Genomic DNA, 17890 nt, shown 5'->3' on the forward strand with positions numbered 1-17890 from the left:
GGGGGGGATAGTTGTAATAATCAGTGATAAGTTTGCCAGTTATGTTATCCTAGGTTCTCTTATTACTGGTGGTTTGGCTTTGGTTTTTCAAGGAAAGTATTAAGGGCATTTATAAATGATATAACTTTCATTCTTTCTGAGATAGGACTCCAGGATCCATAAAAAGAGAAAGAGAGAGAGAGAGAGAGAGAGAGAGAGAGAGAGAGAGAGAGAGAGAAAAGACCAAAAATTGACTGATTCCACTAGGACAGAAAAATAAATTATTTTTGTTCCCATATAATAATAATCAGCTAGTAATAAATGCAAGTTTTTGATATGAAAATTTTCATTTCTCACCTCATGAAACTCATCAATAAACTTTCCAACAGAAATTTTGTTTAAATAATTAATAATAGATACAATTTATGTAATAGGTGGTGCTGTTTGAGGTGACCAGATAAATGTGCACATGAAAAAAAGCCCACACAAAAATTCCGCACAGAAAAAAACCCCACTGTCATAAATGCTCACAAGAAAAATACCCACACGGAAAAATGCTTACAAAAAAAAATGCTCACATTATTTTTAGCTTATAAAAAATAAATTATTTCATATTTCAAAATGCAACAAAATGTTGCATTTATATATTTTATTTCTACTTCTATACAATGTATTTTAATATAACTTTTGATATAAAACCTGATTTTAATATCATCATCATCAAACTCTAAAGGCTTCACCTTGTCGCTGCAGCCATACATCTCTGTCTACTGCTGAACGTTTTATTTTCTCATATCCCCTAAAGTTCATTTTCCTCATTAAGTTTTCTAAAATTCTCTTCCTTGGTCATCCCCTTCCTTTCGTTCCCAATATTTTTCCTGAAATATTCACTAAAAATTTGTTGTCTTAGGGTGTGTCCTAAAAATTAGCTGCCACTTTTCTTGCATCTTGTTCAAGACAGATTCGTTGGATCGTTGCTCGGTCCAGCTAACCCTCAACATCCTCCTCTTCCAGACCCACATCTCCAATGCCTTCAGTCTCTTGACATCTTGCTTACATAATGTCCAGGTTTCACTTCCATACAGCAGCACACTCCAAACAAATGACTTAGCAAACTTTTTCCTGGTCTCCCTGTCGATGTGTCTGCTGGTTAGAATATTTTGTTTGTTACTGAAAGCTTGCTTGGCAAGGGTGATTCTTCTTCTGATCTCTGTAGCGCACCGGTTTTCCCGGGTAATGAAATTCCCCAAATAACAAAACTGTTTCACTTGTTCCACTTTGTTGTTCCCCATTTTGATGTTTGTTGAGGTTGTTCATCATTCTTGGTGATAACAAGTATTTTAGTATTACAATGATTTTAATATAAAGTAGAATATTTGGATGTAAAAGTTGTAAGGGAAATTACAGGAAATAAAATCCTCTTGTTTTATTGCAACTAAAGCCTTTTATTTTATTTATAAAAATAAATTATTTTTTCTCTGTCTTACAAAGTGAACAGTCAACACTTTTTGTTTTTTTATCAACAAACAACTAATTCAGACATATTTCAGTGATTTATTTATTTGTCAAGGATGTGAATAGAATTTTCATTACTGTAAGTTAGCCAATCTCTGCAAGTATTTCAGTCTGTCTTCTACTTGCTCATATTCCTGCACAAAAGTGGCAACCAAGTCATGTAGTGCATCGTATCTTCTCTTTTTCACCTCTAGACAGACCTGCCTGTGCATTAGCCAGTATCAATCTGTGGCAAGCCAGGTCCCTCTTCAGTCCATCAAAAAAAAACCACACTCTGGGATGACTGCAGTGAAATAGGGAATTAAGTGCATTGTGAAATCCCTCATGGCAGTTTGTAGTTTTAGGCGACCATTCAAGAGCTGCATCATGATGATTCCATATTCTTATTGGAAACTGGGGATCTTTACCTGCTGCACCCTCAATGTATGTGGAAAAGAAATACCATTATAGCTATCTTCATCTGGAAATGTGGCAGCAAGCTCATCAAAGACACATCATGGACTGGGACAAAGGTTAATGTAACAAGAGACTTCGGCTTGAGTTTTATATTTATATCAGTTTCAAATTCAGTCTTCAAGCCAATGTTGCCGAGTTTCCTGATGAGACTCTGACAGAGATGGAAACAGCACCCTTTGACCTCAGCGTGTGGAAAGGCAATCCTCACTGCATTCATGCAAGCCTTCTCAAAATCTACTAAAACCTTTTGAGGCACCAGATTTGGAACCAACAGCATCATGATTTCAAATGTTCTATTATAAGTATCCAAGTTCTTTTTCTGTAAATAAATGTATAGGCAGATGAGTTACCCACCTTGGCGTGCCAGGTATACTGTTGGGAAAACATGTTTGGAACTTTACTAAAGGTGCCATCTCCATAAAATCGCATCTTTGTTAAATTCAACCAAGAGTTCTTTATCACCTAAAACCAGAGTTCTGTCTGGTTCATCCACACTGGAATCATGAAGTATCAGTTGATGGTACTTCTCGGGAATGTCAAAATTTATTGTTGTTGGATTAAGCAAATGACTGTCTTTTCTGTAATTGAGAAGATTTCTTGCAAGGGATGATTGTTTGGGCATATGGGCCAGTACATCATTACTCAACTCTGACAACATATTCCCCATCACATTGCAAGGAGTAGAATTAATTACTCTCATGTATTGCCTCATTTTGCTTCTGGCAATATTGGCTTCTGCTTTTTGAGGACAGGAATCATGACAATGTTCAGTTGGTTGTTGTACTATGTTGCCATCTTTTGTCTTCATAACTGAATGACAATTGAGGGCACAGCAGGTAGAGATCCCCAGTTTCCAATAAGAATATGGAATCATCATCATGCAGTTCTTGAACGGTCACCTAAAACTACGAACTGCCGTGAGAGATTTCATAATGCACTTAATTCCCTATTCCACTGCAGTCATCCCAGCGTGTGGTTTTTGTTTGATGGACTGAAGAGAGATCTGGCTTGCCACAGATTGACACTGGCTAATGCACAGGCAGGTCTGTCTAGAGGTGAAAAAGAGAATATATGATGCACTGCATGACTTGGTTGCCACTGCAGTGGAATATGAGCAGGTAGAAGACAAACTGAAATACTTGCAGAGAGTGGCTAACTTACAGTATTGAAAATTCTATTCAAATCCTTGACAAATAAATAAATCACTGAAATATGTCTGAATTAGTTGTTTGTTGATAAAAAACCAAAGTGTTGATTGTTCACTTTGTAAGACAGAGAAAAAATAACTTATTTTTATAAATAAAATAAAAGGCTTTAGTTGCAATAAAACCAGAGAATTTCCCTTATAACTTTTACATCCAAATATTCTACTTTATATTATATCAAAAGTTTTATATCAAAAGTTATATTAAAATACATTGTATAGAAGTAGAAATAAAATATATAAGTGCAACATTTTGTTGCATTTTGAAATATGAAATAATTTGTTTTTTATAAACTAAAAATAATGTGAGCATTCTTCCGTGTGGGTATTTTCCATGTGGGTATTTTTCTTGTGAGCATTTATGACAATGGGGTTTTTTCTGTGCGGAATTTTCACGTGGGCTTTTGTCAGGAAACCGTTATTTGATACCCTAATCAGTTAGGACAAAATTACACGAGATTCAAAACACTGCATATAGCATGCTTGTTTCTTGTGAATCTAGATGCACAGGTCTGAAATGCAGCATGTAACACAATGCTAATTTATAGGAACTTTTCTTTTCCAGTCTCAAAACAGATTTCATTCAGAATTGTACATCAGCACTCAGCATCTATTTAAAATATTAATTAACTCCAAGTCATCTCATATCACACAGACTTCCATCTGAACTACATCTGACCTGAACAGTCTGGTTATTTTTAGGGAGCTTTGATAAGAAGAATGACCTCTGCTTCTCTCTGAACTTCACTGAGCCCTCTGCTCATATCTTTGTTAGTTCTACTATATCAAAATTGGTTGATTTTATTTATTTACAGTATCCCTGGATTTACTATATAAATTTTGAATTTTATTAATTTTTTTCAATTGTGGTAATGGCTGAAATATTACTTACTGAAGAGTTGCAAATTTCTTTTGAATTTCTCTACACATTTTTCTAGTGGATAAATTTTATTCCAGGGTGGGTGTCTAATAAACTCAGTACATTTGCAAAAAAAATAATAATAACTAAAAAAAAATTCAAGTCCTACAGTAATTTTATGACGTGGTTACTACCCACAAGTGGTTTCTGCAATCACATTTCTGATGCAGTTCAGATCTGTGATGAGAATAAGATGTCATATATCAGAATAAATAGTAATTGTCCAATTGGCTCAAAAAAAAAAAAAAAAAAACTGTTTCCACAAGAGATATTGCCTGTCCGTGGTTTCCAACACCTAACAGTTAAGTTGAAGTTGTCCATAGGAAGTAATGAAAGTTGATTACTCTTTCAAGTTGTCTGAAAATATATTTCTAATTATACTCTCCAGTATTTGGCCTGCAATACAATGTTGTCTTTCTTTTACTCTAACTCAAGTAAGTATAATGGTTACAAGATCTTTTTGAAAAAGCAAATAATATGAATAATTTGCAATATAGTAGTGCACAAATGACAGAAAATGTAGACAGAGACACTGTCCTTAACAAATTTTGTTATTTTCCAACACTAAAGCAAAAACTAGAAAATCGCTTACTTTGCATACTCTATATGAAAGATGAACAGGGCCACCTAATGATCATTTTCAGGTCAATGATATTATATACACTGTGCTGCCCTTTATTAGGTACACCTACTTAGCATGTTGAGCCTCCTTTAGTCTTCAAAACAGCCTGAATTTGTCTAAGCATGGATTGAACACGATGCTGAAAAAGTTGTGCAGGAATGGAGTACCATGCAGACACGAGTGTGTCACACAGTTCCTCGAGATTCGACAGAGGTGTAGGCCTGCAACGAACAGCCCTTTCCAGCTCATCCCAAAGATGTTCAATAGGATTGAAATCCGTGGACTGAGCGGGCCACTGCAGCAAAGAAAAGTCATTGTCATGTTCCTGGAACAATTCCATAGTGATTCGGGCTTTGTGCACTGGTGCATTATCCTGCTGGAAGTAACCATCTGACTGAGGATAAATGTCAATATGAACGGATGCACTTGGTCAGCAATGATGTTTAGGTACGATATTGCATTCAGACATGAATCTATGGGTATCAATGGACCCAACATGTGAAAAGAAAACGTTCCCCCACACCATAACACTGCCCCACCACCTCGCACAGTAGTCGTCAGACATAACTGGTCCATGGATTCATGTTGTTTTCGCCAAATTCTGAGCCTTTCATCAACATGATGCACCAGGAACTTCGACTCGTCAGACCAAGCAACTGGTTTCCAATCCTCGATAGTCCAGAGCTGGCGTTGCTGTGCCTGCAGGAGGCATGCTCTCTTGTTCTTCACTGATAAAAAAGGTACGTAATGTGGCTGTCGGCTGTTGTAGTCCATTCGCAACAAAGTGTGACTAGAAGGGCCGTTGAGAGGATGTTTTCAAACATCCTCTCGACGGCCCTTCTGTTTGCTTGCACAATTCTAGCCATCCTCCTCTGACCTCTCTCATCAGCAAGGAATTTTCTTCCACAGGATGTGCCGTTGAGAGGATGTTTTCTGTTTATTGCACCATTCTCAATACACCCTTGAAACTTTGGTGCATGAAAAGTTCAGGAGAACTGCCGTTTCAGAGATGCTTTGTCCAGCACGTCTTGCACCTACTACCATGCCACGTTCAAAGTCCGTTCAATCACTCCTTTTCCCCATTCTTGCTACGGTTTGTACACTTAACTGATACTAGAAAGGTTGTTCTGCTGCATTTATATCCTAGTCATGTGACTTACTTTGTGGGACAGACCATTTGTGTGCACAGCAGGGGTGTACCTAATAAACTGGCAGCACAGTGTATGATAGGTCTGTATTTGATAAAAATATACTGCAAAACGTCATAGAAACAGAATAAAATACATTTTCTGGAATTCATGGCTTTTATTCTGGAAATTCTCCAGAAAAAACTGGAAAAGTTAACAAATATGAAGATGGCTTAAACATCTGTAAGTGTCAACCTGTAAGTTCCATCCTGGGATGTTTGCTTAATCCTGTTCACCTCATTATTAGTATTATTATTGACAAAATGATATAGATATAAAGCCAATTATCCCCTCTCAATTATTTAAATCCATGTTCTCTGGAGTATGTCACATGTAAATAATCCCTGGACAGTTTCTTTGCACCCTTAACAAATCTTTTTGCTCTTCTCTGTTACCTTTATGGTTAATCTGCTGAGATTAATAATAGTTAACAAGTTTGATTAATACTGCTGAGACCTGTACAGGTGACCCCCGCTTAACGCTGATCATTCGTTCCGGAAAAACAGAGCGCTAAGTGAATCCGCGCTAAGCGAGCGCCGCTTTCCCATAAGGTAACATATGTATTTGTGAGCTGCAGTCGGTGCCATAGGATATTTCCTAATCAATAATAAACGGTAATGAAAAGATGCACAAATGTCGGTCAAAATATTTAATATTAAAATATTTGCACATATAAAATATTCTGCATCACATACGTATAATTATGTGGTAACTACTTGCGTCTCAAAAGTAAACAAAATTCCAATTAAAATAATGAATTTAATTGATTTAATTTAATGGATGAATTTAATCATGAAAAATGTGTGGATTTTGAGTTGAACTTTGGCCCTCTTCCAAATAAACTAAAAGGAATATTAATTTTAAATGGCCCGCAGCGTTACCACCCAACAATAAAGTCAACCGATCCTTCGCCGCTTTGAACTTGGCATGTTTTTTGTTCTTTCAATATGAAACTTCTTTTAGGCATTCGTTTCCACAAAAGTCCTGCTTCATCTATGTTAAAAACTTGTTGAGAAGTATAACACATAATACCCCTCTTCAATAATTTTAACAAGTTCTTTTTTGAAAGTTTCGGCTCCTTAATCTGCACTAGCGGCTTCTCCCGGGATTTTAAATCTATTCTACCAGTTTTAAATGGTTCCACATTTTTTTTTTTTAGGCGAGTTTTCTTCAGATCATCGTATTGGCTAATCTCTTTCTCTCTCTCTCTCTCTCTCTCTCTCTCTTTTTAATATTTAACTTAACTGAATTCTGCACTGGAATATTATCTTCAAAAAAATTAGTCTTTCCATTTCAATCCTAATAGCCGGTCTAGTCCTAGTTGCTTGCAGTGGAACAGCTATCTTTCCCGCTGCTAAAATTAATTCTTTATTTTTTCATAATTGTTCTTACAGTTAAATTTGCAAGTCCTAAATTATGGCACACATCCGCTTGTCGTTGACCGGAATCGATTCGCTTCAAAACGTCTAATTTAATTTTCAAATTCAGTCTTTTTCTTACATTTATAGTCTTCGTACTGCGCCCAGACGTTGTTGCATTTTCATTCCTGTCGGTCATTATTAGCTCTTCGAAAATATAACTGCGTTGGTTGAATTAATTATGATACAATGTTCAAGTAAACTGTCCGTTACGCACGATGTCTAATACTGTACTGAGTGATGACTAACTAGACTTCGGATAAATGCATATAACGCAAATATTACAAGCAATATATTTGATCATTTTTTAAAATGTTGATCTCGGAACTACGTAACAAGTGACTGTACTTAAATTAGCGTGTGAGAAAATTTCACTGAGCGTGGGAAAATTGCTCAAGTCGGCGTGGGAAACGTTTTAATGCTGTTTTGCTATCCATTTTCAAGCTATCGACTCCATCAAATGAAACAATTTCGTTAAATATGTCAAAAATGTAATCTGTAAAAGAGCGTTATAGTGATCTGTGACAGTGTTATAGTCAGATACGGGTTATAATATAAGAACAGCGTTATAGCGAATCAGCGTAAAGCGAACCGCGTTATAACGGGGGCCTGCTGTAGTAGGTTTACAACTTGGGAAACTGTTCAAACACAAAATTAACACATTTATGCACTCACCTCATTTATGCATTCTGTGCCTAAACAGAATAAAAAATTAATTCTGAAATAGTAAAAAATTAACTGTCTTCATAAATTTAAATAGAACACATAGCTGTACAATAACATGAAACTTTTCTGGTGAAAAATGATGCAGGAAAACAGTTAACCCTATAAGTGGGAAGGTTTTTCTCCTCCTCCACCACATTCCCTAGATCTCTTCAGGCACATATAGTAACTCTAATGCTTAAAAACTCACTTATAATTGTTCTTTTTTTCTGCTTTAAAAATTTTGAAACTTATAGGTATCCAAAATTTGATGAAAAGACAAGAATTAGTGATGAAGGCTTGTAGCTGATTTCTCAAGTGGTCAAAAGGCATGTAAAGTGCCCACATGCACACACACACACTACTTTTGAGTGATGTTGTCCTCAAGCTTTTGTTGGTCATAATATAGTACAGTGAAATTCTTTCCAAACTGAATCTTTACATTACGGTACACTACACGATAAATTTAAATGCTTTACCTTAAAATTTCTGTTATTTTCACATCCTCGAACAAAGCCACTCTTAGGTAAAATTTTTGCCTCTCTTGGACAAATAACATGTAAAGTAAAATCAAAATTTACATAGTAGTTAAAGAAGCCTGTCAACAGTTGCTCTGAAATAAAAAAAAAATAAAATAAATAATGAATAAAATAATTATGAAATTATTAAAACAGATATATCTAGTCAATAAGCATGGGACAATCTTTAGTAACACCCATCTTTAATAACATGATTGTGGAGATAGATATTTTAATTTTTAAAGTTTTTTTTTTCCCTTTGATTTAGAGAGTAAAGAAGCCTACCAATTAAAAGGTTAAAATAAAAAAAAAATTGTAATCCTCTTAATTATTACAAAAAAAAATGTCATAATAATAATAAAAAAAAAGGCAGATATACTAAAAGTTAGCCTTTCTATACTCTTTTTTTTTAAGTGTGTTACTCGATCCAGCTGTATTATTATAGTTCGAGAGTAGCCTGTGCGGCCGCAGCTATTTTGCAGCTCCTGGAGAAGAGAAGTTTTTTCTGATTTATTTTCTGTTTTATTAGCTTAAATTAGCATATTTACTTATTTTCTAGAGTAGTTTTATATTCCCAGTTAAGATACTTAGTTCAAAGTTTAACTTGATAGAGGAGATTTTGTGGGTTTTACTTAGTATCGGTAATGGTATCAAATCCACGTGTTACAAATTGCAGCTCCGTTGAACGAGAGGTTTTTAACCGTATTTAGTCGATTTATTAACCAATTGTTATATCAAATTATTATCTCTAAGTAGCTATAGACCTAGTCAGGATCCTTAGTTTATTCTAAATTGAGACAGCGAGATTTGGAAGTTAATTAACACTTAAGAGTCCGTAGAAGTACCGTTCGTAATTACCGCCATTGTAACACGATACAGCATATCCAGAATTCGATAGCATTAGCTTTATATAGTATAGTGCATAATATAATATTGTCAATTAATCAGTAAATCTATTAATCTTGTTAAACTTCATTGTCAATTAAATTGTACGTTTAACTATATATATATAACGACTTCGAGTACAAACGTAACAAATAATTAATACATAACTTGATACGGAAGTTATATAAAGGGAACTCGTAGATAACACTCGATACTGAAAAATAAATATAGCGTTATAACTGTGTTAGGATACAAGTTTAAGGTTTTAATTTTGTTCTGAAATTGTAATTTTATTGACAATAAATCGAAATCATGACTCAGACCAGAGCAGCAAAGCAAAAGGCTCAAGCTAATGGGAGTGCTGTGGCTCAGGGGAGAACTGAGGGGGGCAGTTCTCCCCTGAGCCACAGCCGTAAAATCACAGCCTTTTAATACGCACTGTTTGCTTGATGTTTGCGGAGCAATCGGGTAGGATATGATACTGCCATGGGGGATGTCTTTGTGTGTGCACGATGCAAGGAGAGCAAGGAAATTAGGCGACAACTCAGTGTTCTAATGGGCCTATATGAGACCTTGAAGGACAGGGTGGATGCCCTCGAAGGAAATAAATTGAGGGGCCCATCAAGCTCTCAGCTGCCCACATCAACGCCAGAGCTTGCACTTGGTCATCTTGCAACACAGAGGCAGCCCGCAAGGCAGAATGCGCTGGTCCCACAGGAACTAGTAGTTGTTGGTGACTCTATTGTCAGGGAAACAGGGAACATGCTTTGTAAAAAGGATAGGTGGAACAGGACCAGGGTATGCCTGCCAGGGGCAAAGGTTGATGACGTTGTAGAGCGGATATCATCTTTTAAGGGCACAAAAGCTGATATAGTTGTACATGTTGGCACTAATAATATTAAGAGTAGGAGACCGGCAGAATTACTTAACAAGTACAGGTCACTGTTGAACAAAAGCCGAGAATTAGGGTTGAATTTGAAAGTGTCTGCAATTCTGCCCAGACACGATAGGAGGGAGTATATGATGAGAGCTTTGTCGATCAATTCGGCCCTGGAAAGATTGTGCAAGGCTCAAGGGGTAGAATTTTTTTCAGCCTGGACTGTACTTGTTAACAGTAGAGAATGCTTCTACAGGGATGGGATACACTTAAATAGAAAGGGTGCAAGAATATTTGCTGATGCTATCGAGGCAGTGTTAGGTGGGTCGGAAAACTGCTAGCTTGGGGGGAGACAAAGACCAATAGATTGACAGTAGCCACTAGCAGAGGTGAAAGAGATTCTTGCACTGATTCTATTGGAATGAGCAGAAGCCTGAAAAACAAGATGCAGGATATTTCAGAGACTGCTGGAAGTCATTGCGGTACAAGTAAACACATGGGTTGTGTTAGGGTAACTAAGAATAGAAACAGGTGCATGTACACCAATGCTAGGAGTTTAGTAAATAAATTTGATGAATTTGAGGTATTGCTCCAAACATCAAAGGCAGATATTGTTGGGATATCAGAGACGTGGTGTCACACAGATATAAGGAATGCAGAACTGGAATTTGGGAAGTACAACGTCTACAGAAAGGATAGACTGGATAGGAAGGGAGGAGGGGTTATGCTATTAGTTAAGAAACACATAAAACCCAAGGAAGTGAAGCCAGTCGACATCGATGAACAGGGCAGTGTCGAGTCAGTTTGGTGTGACATAAAAGCATAGGTAAATCAAAATTGAGAGTAGGAGTGTGCTATATGCCTAATGACTCTGATGAGTATAATAAGATACTGTACAGGGAAATAGAATGGGCCAGTAAATCAGAGAGTCTTACCAATGGGGGATTTTAATTTCCCAGATATTGACTGGAATTTGTGGGTTGGTCACTCACACACTAGCAAGGCTTTTGTGGATTTATTGGATGACTATTTTCTACACCAGCATGTTCGGGAGGCAACTAGAGGGAGTAATATTCTTGATCTGATTATCAGTAGTGATTCTTCATGCATTAAGAATCTGCAGATAAAGGAACCACTAGGTGGCAGTGATCACAGTGTGCTGAAGTGAGATTTACTCAAGGAGGTAACTACCATCAGAGGTAAAGGGAAGGGTTTTTGCTTTCGTAAAAGCGACTAATGGTCTGAGACAGTATTTAAATTCTATACAGTGGGACCAACTGATGATGTTACCAACAGCAAATTCAAAATGGGAAGCATTCAAGGAACTAATCTTGGAAGCTACCAGGCTTTACATACCAACCAAGAAATATTGTTCAAGGTTCAGGCCTAAATGGTTGTCAGATGAACTAATGAGACATATGGCAGAGAAGAAAAATGCATGGGATACATACAAATTAATGGGTGATGTGGAAGCCTATGATATAAGTTGGTCTGTAACCAAGTCACAAAGGAGATTAGACAGGCAAAGGCAGATTATGAGAAATCCTTGGCAAAGGATGCAAAGAAAAACAGAAAAGAGTTCCTTACCTATTTAAACTCAAGAAGGAAAGGGATGAATCAGATTGGTCCACTGGATGTTGATGGTTCAACAGTTGAGGATCCTGCTCAGGTGACTAACAATCTATACGAGTATTTTGCATCTACATTCACTCATGAGGAGTTATTCAGGAAGGGGAATGTCGTAGGTGAAGTAAACATTGGCAGTGAGCTAGATAATTTTCTAATAACTGAGAGGAAAGTGGAGGAGAAATTGTTGAGGATAAACATAAAAAAGGCACCCGGGGTGGATGGGATCTATCCAGTTATAGTAAAGGAGGCAACAAAGGAAGTAAGCAAATCCCTAGCCATAATTATGAGAGCTTCCTTGGACTCAGGGGAGGTACCCATACTCTGGAGATGTGAAATGTAACCCCAATTCACAAAGGAGGATCAAAGACTGACACAAGTAATTATAGACCTGTGAGTTTAACTTCGGTTCCAGGAAAATTAATGGAGGCACTGGTTAAAGAAGCACTGCAGGATCATCTAGACAAGAATTCAGTTATAGTTGAGACACAGCATGGTTTTGTTAAGGGCAGGTCTTGTCTGACCAATTTGATTGGATACTATGATGTAGTCACAAAAGAACTGGATGCAGGGTATGACTTTGATATTATATATTTGGATCTTAGAAAGGCTTTTGATACTGTTGCACATGGAAGACTGCTGCACAAATTGGAGCAGTGTGGCATTGGAGGAAAATTGCTGCTATGGATAAAGGGATGGTTGAGTGGCAGAAGACAGAGAGTGGTAATCAATGGACACTGCTCAACGTGGACTAATGTTATTAGTGGAGTTCCTCAGGGTTCAGTGCTGGGTCCGTTGTTGTTTTCGGTGTTTATGAATGATACTGATGATGGCATATCAAGCTTAATGTCCAAGTTTGTAGACGATACAAAGGTTGGCAGGGTTGTTAAGGACACTTCTGACACTATGCTGCTGCAACAGGATCTGGAAAAGTTGAGCAGATGGGCTGAGAGGTGGCAAATGAAGTTTAACATTGACAAATGCAAAGTACTACATATGGGAAACAGTAACCCCAGATCAACGTATCAACTCTGTGGTACTAAGCTCACAGTGGTAGAGAATGAAAAGGACCTGGGGGTAATTGTGCAGGCAGATATGAAGTTCTCTGAGCAGTGCAGACGAGCTGCAAGAGTAGCTCATGGTGTCTTGTCAATGAGATACAGGAATTTTTCTAGCAGGGATAGGGATGTGATTATTCCCTTGTATAAGGCATTGGTCAGGCCACACCTTGAGTACTGTATACAGGTCTGGAGGCCTCATTTCAAGAAGGATGTAGAGCTGCTGGAACGAGTACAGAGAAGGGCAACAAGATTAGTGAATGGAACAAAGGGTTGCTCTTATGAAGAAAGGCTTAAGTTTTGCAAATTACAGAGTCTTGAGACTAGGCATCGGCGAGGTGATCTGATAGAGGTGTATAAGGCTTTGAATGGCTTGAGCATGCTCACTGCCGATGGGATTCTTCCTATTGCTCAGAATAATCACTTGAGACGGCATAAATTCAAATTGAGGAAGGACGGATGTCGGATAGATGTGCGGAAATTTGCCTTTAGCCAGCGGGCAGTTGGTTTGTGGAATAGACTTCCATCACTTGTTGTTGAAGTTGATAGCCTAAACAAATTTAAGGCTCAGCTGGACAGGTATTTCGAACGAACGGAGGGGTGAAATAGGAGTAGTGGTTGTGTTTTTTTTTTTTTTTTTTTTTTTGGCTGATGCTGAATAAGCTTGCTTTCTTGCACCATATGCCTCTACTAATGCTAATGCTATAGGGACAGCTTGGGTAGTTTTCTGTAATTGCACATGACCACTAGAAACTGCAGTATATTTCCCAATTAGGTAGCATACATCACATTTAATAGTATGAACCAGAGCTGTAATGCTCAATACATTCTACGTTGATATCAATATTTGTAAAATAATAAGAGAAGTTCACCTCACTTCAATATAGTACGTAGAACACTTCCATATGATACTCTTCAGAAATTAAAACGAAAAAATCGAAAATCTTATATTAGAGTAACAAATAATTAAAATCAATTTATAAATAACTAAAAATCAATTTAACACAATTAAAAATAAGAAAATTAATTAAAAGAATTTAACAAAAAAAATTGCGAAACGATTTTTTTTCCTGAAGTTGCAACACTTTTCGACAGTACGTCATGATCACAGGAATGAAAATTACCGAATAGGGGTGAGCATGAAACTTAAATAGAGATTATTTGTCTTTATGCATGCACATAAAAGCCCACGAATTGGAGATCAGATGGCCGGCGAACAATAACAGAATTCTCGTGTAATTTAATTTCTACGGTTTCTGCAATTAATAGTCACGTATAATTCTGATGCTGCTGAACGACAAGCACGAACGAGGCCACATGTTGATGAACATGAATATTCAGAGGAAACCGCATCGAACTTTGGTAAGACAATTCGCAAGAAATGTTGTATACCAGATCATTAATTTGTGTTGCGAACGAGGAAAGGACAGTGATTGTCCAGTGTAGTGTGTAATTTCCATATTGGGCTGGCCACAATTTTAAATTCGGTATCTTTAAAGAATCTGTTAAGCTGTTTGTGCCACTGTTCAGCATATGGGCCAGAAATAAAGTATTTTTTGATATTATTATTGTTGGTTGGTGTAATATTTTGCATCCTATCCTTAGCTTGTACCCTAATACGGTTTATTGTAGCAAGGGGATAACCTCTGTTTAAGAATCTGCTGGTTAACATTCGTATTTCTGAGCCCAAAACAGATTCTGTTGTTGAATATTTATAGTCATTTACTTTTCTATTTGACAAGGCCAAAATACTTATTGTCCAACATAATTATATGCAACTGTTAATTGCAGAAACCATAGAAATTAAATTACACAAGAATTCTGTTAATGTTCGCCGGCCACATCTGATCTCTGATTCGTGGGCTTTTACGCGCATGCACGAAGACAAATAATCCCTATTTAAAATTAATGCTCACCCCTATTTTCATTCCTGTGATCACGACATACGGTTGAAAAGCGTTGTCAGCTTCAGGAAGGAAAATCATTTTGCAATTTTTTTGTTAAATTCTTTTAATTATCTTATTTTTAATTGTGTTAAATTGATTTTTAGTTGTGCTAAATTAATTTTTAATTATGTTAAATTGATTTTTAATTATTTGTTACTCTAATGTAAAATTTTCGATTTTTTCATTTTAATTTCTGGAGAGTATCATACGGAATTGTTCTATGTACTATATTGAGGTAAACGTCTCTTATTATTTTACAAATCACATTAAATGGAAAGTCAACTTCACAAACTCACAAACTTGTGAAGCTGCAGTAAAGTGATGATGTGAAGAATGCTAATGTAAAAGATATTAATGCTTCCATGAAGAGGATAAGAAGACTGCAAGACATGTGATAGAAGAGAGTTTATAGAAACTGAAACTGCAAAGGAACTTGCTGAACTCCAAATAGGAGGATTAAATTCTTAGGCATAACAGCCAAAACAAATTGGATACAAGTTAATAGTATATAATATTGAACAAAATGTTGGTAGAAATGATTTCTTAAGTGACTTGTTTGAGAGAAACTTAATGTTTATCAGGATATCCAAAATGACTTCAATGCCGAGGTTAGTATTCGCTTTTTGTAGCATGACTAAAATTGGATTAGTTTCATGCCTTATAGGTTGAATAATTTTTTTTTTGGTGACAATCTGTTACAAGTATCAGCAGTATGGCTACACAGCTAGAATATGTAACAGTGACAGTCCAGTTTTTAGTCATTGTACCAGTTTGAATCATATCTATAGGGGTTGCATCAATACATGGAAAAAAAAAAAAAAAAAAAGGGAAAAATGTGCAAATTGTGTGGAAAATAAATTGAGATTGGAGCACTCTATGGGATAACACTTTCCCTGAATACCTTCAATTTTGGATATAATCAAATAAAGAAATTGCTAATGACTAGTAGTGACCAATAATAATAATAATAACATGGATGATAATCGGTATTAGCATTAGCATGTGATGCACGAAAGCCAGCTTATGCAGCATCAGCAAAAAAAAAAAACTTCCTATTTCACCTATCCATTCCCTCTAAAACTTTGCTATCAACTTACACATCAGATGGAAGTTTGTTCCAGCAATCAACCACTCACTGGCTAAAGGCAAATTTTCACACACCTATTCTGCAACTGTCTTTCCTCAATTTGAATTGTGCCTCCTCAAGTGTGTAATCTGAGCAAGAGAAAGCATCCTATCAGCATTGAGCATGCTCAAATCAAATCAAGGACTTATAATCAGATCACCACACAGTCTTCAGATGCTGCAATTTGCAGAACTTAAGCCTTTCTTGGTAAGTGCACCCCTTTGTTTTTCTCACCAATCTTGTTGCTGCTCTTTTCTGTACTTGTTCTAGCAACTCTACATCCTTCCTAAAATGAGGCTTCTAGACCTGTATGCAGTACTCAAGGTGTGGTCTGACCACTGCCTCATACAAAGGGATAATCACCTCCTTATCCCTGCTAGCAAAGTTCCTGTATATCATTAACCAGACCCCATGAGCAGCTCTGGCAGCCTGTCTGAACTTCTCTGAAAACTTCACATCTGACTGCACATTTACCGGCAAGTATTTTTCATTCTCCACTACCCTGAATGTAGTACCACACAGTTGGTACATTACTCTGGGATTACTTCTTCAGTTGCCACCCTTCAGCCCATCTGCCCAAATTTTCCAGATCCTGTTGCAGCAGCATACCTTCGTTACTGTCATTAATAACCCACGGAGGATGTTAACTGTATAGATTTTGACTGTGGGTTGGTCACTCACATGCTAACAAGACTTTTGTGATGACTTATTGGATGACTGCAGCATATTACAACAGCATATCAGAGAGGCAACAAGAGAGAGAGCAATACGCTTGATCTGATTATCAGCAGTGATTCTTCTTGCATTGAGAATCTGCTGATTAAAGAAACACTAAGTGGCAGTGATCACAATGTACTGATGTGGAATTAACTTAAAGAATAAAGGAAAAGGTTTTTTCCTTTTGTAAAGGAGGATAAATTAATTTTTAGATAGTTTTAAAGTTCTATACAGTGGAACCAACTAATAATATCAACAAAAAATTCTAAATGGGAAGCATTCAGGAAAATAATCATAGAAGCTAGTAGGCTTTTCATACCAAATAAGAACTAGAGTTCAAGGCTTAGTCCTAAATGAATATCTGATAAACTATTGAGATACCGTATTTCCCCATGTATAAGACGCACCTTAATTTTGGGGTCCGAAATTTAAAAAAAAATTTTTAACAAAGTTATTGAACTAAGTTTTATTCATCATAAAATTCATACAACTCCTCATCACTGTCAAAACTCCCATCCATTAGCTTGTCCTCATCTGTGTCTGATGACGAATCACTGTCTTCATATATTGCCTCGTCCTCAGTTCCATCTACGGCATTTGAAATGCCACACTTCTTAAATGACTTGACAATGATCTCAATCTTGATATTATCCCCCAGGATCTTTTCACCCAGGTACAAACTTCTTCTATAGTTGGTTTCTTCACTCTTCCTGCTGGTGTCAAATTGTCCTCAGAAGACTTCATCCATTGGTTCCATTCGTCTCTCATGACAGCTTTGAAGGGTTTGTTAAAGCTGACATCAATTGGTTGGAGCTGGGATGTCAAGCCTCCAGGTATGACGGCAAGTTTTGTTTTTTGCTCTGCAGCAATCTTCTTTGTGTTTTTTTGTTATGTGTGCCCTGAATTGATCAAGCACCAATAGGGCAGGTTTGCGTAAGAGCCCACCTGGTCTCCTGCTCCAAACTTTCTCAAACCAGATCTTCATCCCATCCTGATCCATCCAACCCTTGTCATGAACGTGGACAATCACTCTTCGAGGAATGTCTTCTTTTGCATTTGAAAATCAGCATAGGAGGCAGATTGGTTCTGTCGGCACAACAAGCTAGAACAACTGTATAACTGCTCTTTTCATGTC

General features: G+C 36.9%; 1 protein-coding gene across 1 annotated transcript in view; it reads right to left on the reverse strand.

Annotated features, from left to right (window-relative positions):
* Positions 1-17890, reverse strand: part of LOC150083082 (speckle targeted PIP5K1A-regulated poly(A) polymerase-like) — a 209143-nt gene that overhangs the window by 10435 nt on the left and 180818 nt on the right. Inside the window, exon 8 of the mRNA XM_090378385.1 lies at positions 8482-8615. Within this exon, the coding sequence (XP_090234511.1) occupies positions 8482-8615 (134 nt within the window). The remainder of the gene's footprint in view (positions 1-8481; positions 8616-17890) is intronic.

Source organism: Mastigoproctus giganteus, chromosome 7, assembly GCF_048544385.1.
Source record: "Mastigoproctus giganteus isolate SK-2022 chromosome 7, ASM4854438v1, whole genome shotgun sequence".
Classification (NCBI taxonomy): Eukaryota; Metazoa; Arthropoda; class Arachnida; order Uropygi; family Thelyphonidae; genus Mastigoproctus; species Mastigoproctus giganteus.